This window comes from Vidua macroura, chromosome 2, assembly GCF_024509145.1.
Source record: "Vidua macroura isolate BioBank_ID:100142 chromosome 2, ASM2450914v1, whole genome shotgun sequence".
In the NCBI taxonomy this organism is placed as follows: Eukaryota; Metazoa; Chordata; class Aves; order Passeriformes; family Viduidae; genus Vidua; species Vidua macroura.
In genome coordinates, this window is record NC_071572.1 from 86,854,835 (window position 1) to 86,867,435 (window position 12,601).

The 12,601-nt window shown below is 40.4% G+C and overlaps 1 protein-coding gene across 4 annotated transcripts in view; it reads right to left on the bottom strand.

Annotated features, from left to right (window-relative positions):
• Positions 1 to 204: 204 nt before the first annotated feature.
• PDGFD (platelet derived growth factor D) overlaps positions 205 to 12,601 on the bottom strand; it is a 135,836-nt gene continuing 123,439 nt past the window's right edge. For all 4 annotated transcript variants that reach the window (XM_053971117.1, XM_053971116.1, XM_053971119.1 and 1 more), the window contains one exon: positions 205 to 3,671. In XM_053971117.1, coding sequence (XP_053827092.1) covers positions 3,537 to 3,671 — 135 coding nt within the window. In that variant the 3' untranslated portion in view covers positions 205 to 3,536. The remainder of the gene's footprint in view (positions 3,672 to 12,601) is intronic.

Sequence of the window (12,601 nt, forward strand, 5' to 3'; positions counted from 1 at the left end):
AGGAAGCTGTCAGCTCTGCCAGCTCAGGGGTTCAAACTCGATTATCCCAAAATTGCACTTTGGTCCTTCCCTGATGCTCCTAGGAATATCTGCTAAAATTCAAAAGGAGACCTTGTGGGTATGCATGGTGTCATGTTGTGGAAATGACTTTCAGCAAATAATAGCTTTTTCTTCATCCAAATATGAATAATCACTCAGACTATCTTCTTTCAAAAGCAGTATTTATTTTTTCATCAAGATAAGACACATTACATACTGCATCAAGTAAAAAGTACTGCTATGAAAGCTGCATTTAACTGAGATAAAAATAATATACATAGATTGCACTTGAGAAAGTAGGCTCTATCCCAGAAGAATATAGTAAATAAAAAGCTGATGAGTGGTTTGAAATTAGGAATCTTTCTGAATTGCCTTTGATAATGTATTTATTTTGGTGCTTTCCAATTCCACAAATAAAACTGAACCAGATTAGGTTTTTTTAGTATCTTTGCTCTTTAAATTAAAATAGCATGTAAACAACATAACAATTATACAAAGACAAAAGAGGAAAAAAGTATGAAGATACACCTTTGCAATTTCTGCTAATAAATAAAAAGGAAAAATTTTACTGTTTTTTTGGGTTTACCAGGGTCACTGCATTTCAGGGCTTGGGTTTCGGGGAGTTTTTCTTAGTTCACATGTATGTCATCATCCCCACACTGCCACATGAAGCCCATCCTTGACACTCCTGCACTGGCTGGGAGCATGGCGTCTGTATGGCAGCAGGAAGCAGTGAATGGTTCCATTAATTAGTAAGTGTCCCAGGAGTAATACTTTAAACTTTGTGACAAGCTTAGCTTATATTAAAGAAGGTAAACCTATCATTAAGTAAGAGGACTTTTTTTTCACTTTGCATCTGAATTTTTCTGTTGAACCCTGGCACATCCAATGCTGCCTTTACTTAAACTCAGCTGAATTCTCAGCTGTTCAGTCTTTTAAAGGAGTATTCATATTATCTACCTCTGTGTATCCCACTTAGATGTCCAAATCAAATTTCTAATCTTTCTATATAGTCAAAGGAGAGAAAGGAATGCTCCAATGTGATTTCAACCTTTGGACTAAGGCACACTATGGGAGAGCCTCTCCCAGTTGCCTCTAAGGGTAACTCAGGCTCCCAGCCAAGGCTGAATCTCCCCAGTCAGGAGGCACAAGTGCCCCTCACAACCCAGGGCTGTTGGGGTGGGCAAGCAGTCAGTGCTGCATGGCACACACCTGGTGCAGCACTGCCTGCTGCCTGTTTCCCTTGGAGGGTGGGAATCAAAGGACCACTTAGAGCACAAAGCCTTGTGAAAATTGTGTATCCTGCAACCAATGCTAACTATGAAATCAGAGTGCTTGGGCATGATTCAGTCAGAGATACAAACAGGAGTACAGTATTGCAAAAACAATCTGTATCACCAAGGTCTTGCATGCAAATTTATTCCAAACTTAGCTAAAACTTATGGAAGGGCTGGGTCAATCTTGTTATTAAGCTAGAAACAGAAAAAGAATGAGATTTCTTTAAATAGTCCTGAACTACAAAATGAAGGTGGTAATCTTTGGTTACAGGGCTGTTCTTTAAATGTGAATTGCTTTGAAAAATGATGAATCACTTCCCAAGTAAGCATTCAGGAGCATTTTTAAACAGACATCTGGGAGCCAGAGAGGAAAATTAATATAAATAATAAAACCCCCACACTTTCTGAATCTCCAAGGTTAAAGTACAGGAAAGAAAGTAACACAACATTTCTAAGGGCTCTTTCAGCAACGTTTTGCTAAAATTATAAAAAAGCACTTACAAAATACTTGAGCTGATGAAGACGGAAAATGAGAACATTAGGGTGCTTTTGTAAAAAACCTGTAGAGTACTAAAACATACTGGTTTGAAGGCCTTGTATTTTATAGCACATGCCATTTTCCACTATTTATACTGCATTATTGTCAACCTACTTCACTCCTTCAGAGAGACAGAAAGACAAGAGCACACAGACAAGATGCTTTGATGCAGCCTATGTCTACTATAAAACATAAACCCTCAGCCATTAAATGCGACACCCTATTCCTGCTGTTACATTCATGATCAAAACTCCAATTCTTTGTGAAACTTAAATCTGCCTCATTTTTACATTTTTGGAGCAACATTTGAAAATCCTTAAAGCTAGTTTGGAAGGATCTTATTTGTTTTTCAGCCAGAGCACATTTGTAATAGTTTAAAAGGCATAGGAAGCTATGCTGTAGCTTTTAAAGTACTAATTTTATTATGAGGTGGTATTTAGTAATATTCTTCTGGAAGTTAATAAATGATGCACATTTTCTATGACTGGCAGACAGTACTTAATGACTTAATATGCTTCAGCAAAATGCAATTAAAAAAAAAGAAATTCACTGTCAACACTTTAACCATGGCAATACAGAGAGCTGGAATGAGACAACTAACCTCAGATAACTAAGATTAATGCATATATGACAAAGTTAAAAAAACAAATAAAGAAACCCCAAACCAAATAAAGATAATTAAATCTCAAACACAGTTTTGTTTCCCAATAACACAACTGCAAAACAAATCAATATTTTCAACAAAGAAGTGCCCTATCTTCATCCCCTCCAAGGGGAGGGCTTTCTCTCCCTTCTTGTATAGAGGGGGCTCATCTTGGGCAACTGTGGGGCTGCTCTGGGCAAGGGGCAGGAATCCAGATCAGGTAGGTAGTGACCAAAATCAGGTCCAGTCCACAGGTATTAACCTGGGGAGCTGGCAGGAGCCCCCTCTTGCAGAAGCACTTGGGTGATGGCTGCCATGTAGCCACCACGGCAATAGCGCCAGCCTCAGCACCCCCTACCACCCTCAGTGTCCTGGCTCATGCAAAGCATCGACTAATTTCAGCACAAGATTTGCTCGAGTACAAGCAGTGAGATTTGACTTTACTGATGTGTGATTTTATGTAATGATGGATTTTAAGCATTCTATCTCACGCTGTTGGGCAAAAATGCTGGGAAGTTCCCTCTAAGAGTGGGGCAAACCATTTTGCACTCCTACAGGATCAAATTCTCTCCTCATTTATACCCACCATAAAACCCTACCTACCATCAGGAGAGCTGAGGAGGTAGAAATGGGAGCGGAATTTGAGTGTAGGAACTGGTGATTGAAACAGAAACACAATGCTATTTCATTGCCAGCTACCACAAATAACTACATACCTGGTATTTAAATTCAGTGGGCATTGTGTGCCTAAGGACTGCAATTGAGCTTTTCAAATCTCAACCCTCAGAATCTAGCTATAGATAACCACAATCCTAAATTCTTGGATGCTGATACATAAATGTATGATATATCTGTTTAGTTGCCATGACACTAATCAGCACAGCAATGATTTTTACTAATTGCAAAGGCAGGCTAGTAGCAAATTTCAAATAATTACTGAGTAAAGGTCCTCAGAGCAATCCTGCTTGAAAGTAAATGTCCAGTAAGATGGACAATTAGTGTGTCTGGTTTTTAATTTTCTTTCTTTGTTTTTCCTTTTTTATCGGGGTGGTCTTGAACTGCAGACACAATCACAACGCTCATGGTGATCCAGCTGTATGTCTACCAAGGACATGTTGTTCCTGATTCTGCCTCTTCTTCTGGCATGCCCAGCCTCAGGGACGAACTTCAGCACCTGGGAGGATCAACAAAAATGCATTGAATTAGAAAACTCTGTTGGAGATCTGAGGATTAGAACACTGGGGCCCCAAGGGCACCAACAGCCCTTAATGGCCCTGACCATCATTAATTTGGACACATTTTTGTTTTATTTCCAGCTTTTTTTTTTGCACACTTTGACATCCTGCTGTATTGTTTGTCCTGGAGCTTGGACAGACTGGATTTTTTCCTACATCAGGTATCTTTATATCATGCAGTTTCCTAACCATGTCCAGAGCTGCTCCTTTGCATGCGAACTATCAAGCAGGTTTCCTCTGGTTCATTTTTGCAGTCCCATTCCTATTTGATTTGCCGTGTCCCTCCTCTCCCTTGTAGAATATTTCTGCTCTTAAGAACAAGGAATGTATTTTTATGCAATTTGAAATTTCTGAAGCACAAATCATTAGAATTGGTCCTAAACTTAAATACTCGTGAAGAGCAGAAGGAGATGAAGGAGCTTGCACAAAATATGTGTCAGATACCACTGAGTTTCTGTGGAATCTGAGTTTTGTTGGCTCACCTTAAACATCTCTGCCTCAACCTAAATGATTTCTGAAGAACTGAATGTGAATAGTATCAAACAAACAAGAAAACAAAATTACTTCCTAGGGAAGTATGCATCATAATAGACACTTCTGAAAAAAGTCTGTCTAGAGAAGATGATCTTGAGACCCCCAGGAAGGTGGCTGTAGGTTGTAAAAAAGAGCTCACTTGGCCAAGTGACTCCTAGATCAGCTGGATTTCTCTTCCTTGTTCAAGGATGGAGAGATGTCTGTTAAGTGCATGACTTCCCTAAGCCAGTGGCCAACTGGGCAGAGGGACCTAAATGTCTGTAACACCTCAACCACTGAAGCACCCACATTTCTGCCCTAACAGTTCATACTGGTTTATAACTAAGAGATCAGTCTGTTACTCAACAACCCTCTTTTTTTTCCTTTTTACAAAGCAGTTTCTGTACCTTGATGTTGTAACACCATACAAGAGTTGAGATGGTTTCAGAAATGACATGGAATAAGAGGCTGTGTGCCAGATCAACAGAGTATTAGCATTTTCAACAGAATTAGTCCCAGAAAGTAAATGTGAAGCAGTTGCCAAAGGACAACCAGAGATGCTGTGCAGGGTGGGTGGGGAAGGGCAGGTAGGTTAGCAGCTCTCAGGACGAGACCATTTGTTCTCTGCCCTTATTGCCTAGAACAGTCATGAGATATAACAAAAGTGATTAGCACTGAACACAGCCTATTATTTTGTTCTCTGTTTTGTGATGAAATTTATATTTAGCCTATTGCCGCGTCTCATCCCAACTTTGCAAGAGCAGATCCCTTGCTAGCCCTGGCTAGCTCTTTTCGGGGAGATAAGGGCAGCGAGAGGCACTCCCTGCTGAACCCAGCTGGGCTTTAGAGAGTGCCTTCATGGGTCCAAGGACACTGCTGATCCCACCGGCAAGGAAGGAGGTGACACTCTTCTGGGGGTAGGTCCAAGATTTATTGTGACTCTGAGGAGAGCCCCAGATCCCAACAGCACTCAAAGAGGTCCCAGAAGAGAGTGAGCTCTGGGCCTCGAGCAGGCCCTGATATAGGGAGGGTGGGGAAACCGACCAGGCAATGGGAGAAGCCATGGGCGTGGCCCTCCGAGGGAAGGACACCCGGCATATCCACTTAGCAGGGAGGAGGGGAGGGACCCCAGGCCATTGTCCAGTTACCCAGCGACCCCGGCAGAAGCTTCCAGACAGAGGGGAAGGATGGACAAGTCACCTGGGAGGGGTCAGGGGCATGAGTCAGGGTTTTTGGGATTGATGGACACACAGGTGCTGATGGGAAAACCTGGGATGAACCAAAAAGGCACAAGGGGGGGTACAAAGGGATAAACCATTTTGAACATACATACAGTGAACCTAAAAACACAACTCCACAGCCTATGTAATACTGAAAGGAAGGACTGTGCCTAAGCAAGGTACAGACATGCTGCTGTACCGTGTTGGGAAAACAGAATTACTTTGCCCTGTTAGAAATGCAGAAACATAATTTTACTTTTTTTTTTTTTTTTTTTTTTTTTTTTTTTTTTTTTTTTTTTGAGCAACAAAAATATAGTATCTTTGAATTGATTTCAAACATTGCTTGCATCCATATATGCAATAAATCCTGATGGACACTAGGAAAATTTGCTGTATCACACTGTCATCCCAAGCACAAAGGAACTGAACCCAATCAGGCTGCTGCAATTATTACAGAGCTAAAAATAGACCACAACTTCAAATATGTTTTTTTTTAAGAAAATGTAATTTAAAAATCAAGTACATATGCTGACACTGAACCCATGATAAATTCCTTATTTAAAGAAGTCTTCCAGCAAATTATGACCAATCCAGATGACTGGCAGTTTGCAAAATCATAGGGCAGGTAGATCTGATTTTTCCCAGCTGAGAGCAAATCAAAGTATGCAGTGGGATGAGAGTAAAGATGTGGACTGTATTTAAGCTAACAGACCATCTGACAGCTTGGGGACTTTCCCTGTGCCTTTTGTCAAGAAGCATGAGCAAGGTATATAGGCTTTGCTGATAAGAAAATGAACTGTCAGGCACTTCCTCAGACAGGACAGGAAAACAGTGATTGAACACAGCTGAAATTATAAAATCACAGGGTCCTTTAGGTGGGAAAAGACCTCTGAGATCATTGGGTCCAACCCTTATCCCAGCAACAGCAAGTCAACCACTATCTTCTGTCCCCTAATGCCACATCTCACATGCTTTTTGAATACTTCCAGGAATAGCAACTCTCCCACTTCCCTGGGCAGCCTGTTTCAATGTTTGACCATTGTTGCAGTAAAGAAAATTTCCCTTATATCCAGTCTAAACCTCTCCTGGTGCAACTTGAGGCTATGTCTTCTTGTTATCTGGGACAAGAGGCCCACCCCACCTGACTACACCCTCCTTTCAGGCACTCAAGAGAGAGTGATAAGGTTCCCCCTGAGCCTCTTTTGCTCCAGTCTAAACACCCTGAGCTCCCTCAGATGTAAGATTTGTGCTCCAGACCCTTCTCCACTGCTATTCACTTCCCTGGATTTGAGGTGTGACCTCACCAGTGCTGAGTACAGGGGGACAATCACTGCCCTGGTCCTGCTGGACACACCAGTGCTGATCCAGGCCATTGGTCACCTGGGCACACACTGAATCGCATTCAGCTACTGTCAACCAGCACTCCAAGGTCCTTTTTCCTGTGACAAAGGATGGTGAGCAACTCTGGATGCTATTTTAAATAGTGAAATTTGTACTTTGCACAATTGATTTTCAAATTCTGCTATGCAGCATTATCTAATCTCCTTCTGCACATCTAAAAATAACATCATTCTAGCATGAAAACCAAATTATATTTGTCTGAGATTCATGAAAGAGGAAGCATCAAAAGTGCAAAACATTCAACACAGATCCAAGGTCTGATAGACATAAAAAATCTTACTTTGCAATTTTTGAAAGTTATCTAATCCAAAGGTCACACACGGTTTAGCTGTGCTCTGAGTATAAGAAGCCAAGTATTATGGGAATGTGGTTCATAATTTAGCACAAGGACCTTTATTCTAGTAGGAACATAGCCTAAACCAATGACATAGACCCAAAGATGTAGTCTGTCTTACCAGAGATAATTACAGGGTATCAGGGACAAGAAAAATGAGTTGGCTTGCTGATCAGTGGTAGCAAGCAAACTAAGGGATTATTAAATATAGATGGGATTATTGTTTCTATTTTTTTATTTGTATGCATAAGAAACACCTGGTTTTAATACAAGAAGCATGGGAAAAATTTGGCTTAAAAATCAAGTACCTGAAGCACTCACAAATGCTATGATGTTTTTGACATATGTGACATCAACAAGACCCTCACTTCTGCTGATCTTGTCAGGAATTATGTGTGCATTATGCTACAGCTGTTGTTTTCTCACTGACTAGATATAGGTGTTCCTCCTTCACGAACTGCTTCTCTGTCCTGACATGTATCACAGGATGTCTCACTCAACTTCCAGATGTCAAGCCAAGAACTTAATTTTTCATCTAGTTAAAAATGAACCTTTTTTTTCTCACTGCACTTCTGTGCTCTCTCTGCTCATCCCGTGACCTAGCAGTCATTTCTGACTCATTTTGTTTCCTTATACTTACATTCCAAATAAATCCCATTGCTGCTTCTTGTACAATATTCCATGAATTAACTCTTTTGTCAGGCTAATTCTATGCCTTTATTACCATAACAACCTTTTATCTCCTTTAAACATGTGCTATCAACTCCAGGACATACAACAATCAGACCATATTCCTTGCATGTGGCTTTGATGATTCTAGCCCTTTTTAATCCCTTAGCAAATTCCCTTTGTTGTGTCAGCAGCATTTGGATCATTTTTTGACCAGTTATCCTATGTTTCCCTGTGTAAGGATAGGATGAGAATTATTGTCTTCTCTCTCAAGTGCCTCCTTAAGGTTTGCTTCTCATTTCTCTAAAAATAAAAGAAAAGAAGAAAAAAGCCCTGACAGCATCAAATTGTATTAGTTACATTTTTTAACTCCATTGCAGTAACTTTGTCTTACTGAAGTTCCACTTTTTAATTCTCTATTGTGCTCCTGTGTTCTTTTCTCCCATATAATATTCCCTCTGTCTTGCTTTCCCTTTGAAATGTTGGGTTCAGTTGAAGCTGTTTTTTATGCCCCAGCAACTTGTGCCAAGAGACAGTATCGTGTGTTCCGGGGTACCTACTGCTCTCTCTCAAGGCAACGGAAGGTTATGAAATTGCCAACCTAACACTAATCAAAACCTTCTCTCTGAGAATTAACTGAATGTATGTCCTAGACAAGCTGCAGTCAACTTGAATAGAGGCATAATGCTTCAAAAAGGGATAGGATGGGGGAAGAAGCACCTTATAGACAGTGGACAACACATCGGGCTTTACAGGAGAGACAAACAAGTAGGTAAAAGTTGCAATCAGCTATCACCACTTTTCTTTTTTCCCTATATGTCCCTTAGCTGCGCAGCTCAGCACTGTGTTTGCAGAGTTTAATACATTCTGACAAATTCTGGTTGCTACCTTAAGAGCACTTATTCCCCATGGAAACTTGTTTCACATCTCATCAGTTACAGCAATGAGATGGGAAAACTGATTTCTTATTTCTCTGAGGTATGTGCATGCTGGCTGGATAGCACAGCCACAGCCACAGCCACAGCCACAGCCACAGCTGAACTGAGTCCTGGCCTGCTTCCCCCACACCTTCTCTGTGCTGAGTAATCTCCAGGTTTAGAGCCTGTGCCTCTTTGAAGAGAAGCGCCGGCATTTTTAAGGAAATGAACTGCAATGGGAAACACACTTTTATATCAGGTCCAACAGCCATAGGGCTGAACTTTGATTAAGGTGTGCTGCATTCATTTCCATGTATTGCTTTGTCTTTCCCTTGCACAGAGCATTGCAACGTAACTCAGTATCACTTAGGGCAGACTGTGCCTGAGAGACGTTTTCAGACACTGCCAGGACTTGGCCTGCTTGGTTTGAAGGGTTCATGACACTATGTGGTAAGTCATGAGTATTTGTCTGGAGTATTTGCTCTGCTCCAAAGCAAACCCAGAAGCCATGGAAAACCACAGAGCATCACAAGACTCCTGCAAGGAAAAAAAAAAATAACCCACCAATAAAAATATCTGTTTTCCCAAGTTATGACCCCATCCATTTCTGAAAACTGCTATTTTGGTAAAGTCATGGCAAACTTCCAGGCTATAAAGAAGACCAAAGATCTCATGATTAACATCTCCCAGGGCAAAAAAGAAAAAGCTACCCCTTATTGTGGCCATCTCATGTTCTCATTTTCCCTGCTTTTGCATCACTTCCTACAATCAGACATGATAGAAAAGAGCTGTACATTCCATTTAGGGAACTGGAGCAGCACTCTCAGCTTGGGAAAATTAAAGGCTCCACATGACAACTATTAGTCCTGAGAGGCTAGGCTAGGAGAGAGTGCTCAGTGATTACAGTGGGAGGCTTTGAACAGGAACTGAGAGGGAACTAAAAAGCATTAAGAGCATAAGGAGAAGATAACCTTGAAATCCCTCTGGACTAGAAGCCTCTCTTTCAAGAAACACCCTGGACTTTAAGGTCCCCATGCAGCTACTCCAGCACTCACCACAAAGCCAAAAAGGAGCCTATCGCTTCTGGAAAATTTGTCTCTCTTTCTCACACAAGAAATACTGAGTAGCTCAGAAATGCCAAGGAACTTTTAAGTGATCTCCAGAGATATTTTTACTTTTGAGGACAAGCATATCCATGTGCAGGACACAAAGCTCTTGCAGGTTCAGGAGCTCAGTAAATGAAGCTCCAGGATAGAAGTTAGGGAAAATCAGTCTGGCAAGAGAAGGGGTCTGGGGTCTGCAGGACTCAGTTTCAGCTACTTCCAACACTTTCTTTGCTCCACCACCTAATATTTCCTTCTGGTGTCTTCTGTATATCAAATTAACTGAGTTTTGTGTTTGAATCTGGCCTATGTCCTCCTGCAGTAGAAGGCTGAGCTTTTTAACCAAATTAATGGTGCTGGGGATTCATAAAGTGTAAAGCTCTATCCTTCGTTATGCAACTAAAGGCTCTTTGGATAAGGTTAGTGGGTTTCAAATTGGCTTTTAAGAGAGTAAACTGTCTTGATGGTTCTAAAACTGGCATGTGGAGAGGCCTCTCCTCAGTGCTTTTTCCACCTGGTATTTAAGTCAAATTGAAGTGTCAAAGGAGAATAAGAATAAAACTGATTAACTGTGTGTGGCTAATAATAATAATAAAGTTGAAAACATTTTGGACTAAAATTAATGGACACATCTTTAGTATGTCATACATGAATTTATCTGCATGACTTCCACTCATGTTAATGGGAGACACTTGGCTAAATATCTGCTCAGTGAGCTGTTAATTCATCCCTAAGGGATAAAATTTAAATTTAAACTTACAAAGGCCATTTAATGTTAAAGATGAAACACTGTCTTGAATTCATATGGTTTTCAGAGTAGAAATTAGTAGGAAAATAAATTAGCAGTGATATATTTGTGTGAATATTGAATTTCCTGAATTTAGTGATTAATTTGGGGCAGTCATAAGTCATGACATTTTGATGCTGAGCAATACCTGGCTACTGTGATATTCTGGTGTTCCAGCACTAGCTGTTTCCAAACACCTGAAAAAAGTAAGTGCTTGACAACATATTTATAATCAGCATTTTTCTTTCTAGCTACTGTCAACAGTTGACTTAATTTCTGATACAGGTGTAACCCAGGGTTCCTTGGTTTATATTTGACTTCTATTTTTTTCAGAAGTCTTCTGAATTATGAACAACTCATATTTAAGTGTTGAAATTCCATACAGATTTACTGTGAAAAAAAAACCAAAAACAATTCCTTTTTATAACTTTAAATTAGTTCCCTTCCAGTCTCTCTCTTCATAAGTTCTTTTCTTAAGGAAAAGATTACTTAGGAAGGTCTAATTTTCCTTTAGCTACTATTCATCATATCCTAGCTTTCACTGTCCTCTCTTTAGATTTTTTTTCCTAAATGAAATAATCCAAAACTTTTGAGCCACTTTCCTTAAAAATGTTTTTGATCTGTATCTTCCCCTGCATCTCTCATGATGTATGTTTGCTGCTTCTATTTATTTTTGCTAGTGCTGCCTTGTCCTTTTAAGCACCAGTGGTCAAAACGTAGTATAAGTCCCCCACCAATTTATCCAGACCACAGTATTTGCTGTGTTATTACCCCTTCATCTCCATTCCTGCAGAAGACCGTCACTTGTCTTTTTCTTATCACTGCACTAAACAACTGTTTTCCTGAAGCTCTTCACAGTGATTCACTCCTTGACTTTTAGCCCAATTTCCACCCCTCATTTCTTCCTCCTCCCCTCACACGCCCAGTGTTATATGGATAAGTAGTTGAGACCACTCATCCTTAATGCTTGCTGCTTTTCTAACCTGCATTTATAAGCACTTACAAACACCTGAAATTCCTCACAGCCTTCTCTGCTGTTCAAGTATGTTATCTCCTGTGCCACCTGTCATTTTTGCCACCTCTCTGTTCACCACCCTCCAGACTAAACACACATGAAATAATAATCTTTATACTGGGGGCACCCTCAGATGGCCCTTTCCCATTTAGAAAATTGCTTGTCTCTTCCAACTCGTTGCTCTTTATCTCTTAACCAGCTTCTAATCCATGTCTGATCTTGTCTGGCTGACTATTTGCTCTCTGCAGGAGGTGCCAGTCCTTTTAGCATTCTTGTACAATATTGTGGTGCTGTATAAATATTTATTCACATATAAGGCATTCCGTGTTAATTTTATCAGCTCATAGTCATCTAGGTGCTTTATACTGTTAAATTTTTTTCCAATTAACTTTTCTACCACTGAGCTAAGGCTTTCTGCTCTATAATTACTAGGGTCATCCCCTGCATCTTGTTTAAAATTAGAGAAAATATTAACTATTCTCCAGTTCTGGCATGTGGAGTATGCTGTATTCTGCTGTTATGTGTGAGAAAGTATCTCTTACCTTTGAAAAGAGTAACCACACTGCTCTGGCCTTCAACAACCCTCTGCTATTGCGGCCCCAGAGTCTCTCAAGATAATGCCTTAATGTAATGAGCCTATAACGCATGCGGGGTTAAAGTTCCTAAAGTTCATTTTCACTTGGACCTTAAGCCAAGTGGTAAATCAGACTCTTACAAGAGATATGTGTCAGAAACAAGTCAGCACAGCATGCAGCTACCCTACCTTCCAGCAAGTGGAAGGCAACTACCAAGTCACTTCCATAGATATGCTCACTTTAGGGAACATTGCTCATGTCTTGATCTGAAAATACTGCATTAGTGGCAAGAATACAAAATGCTCTTTCATTGTGTGCTCTCTAGATGAATTCTG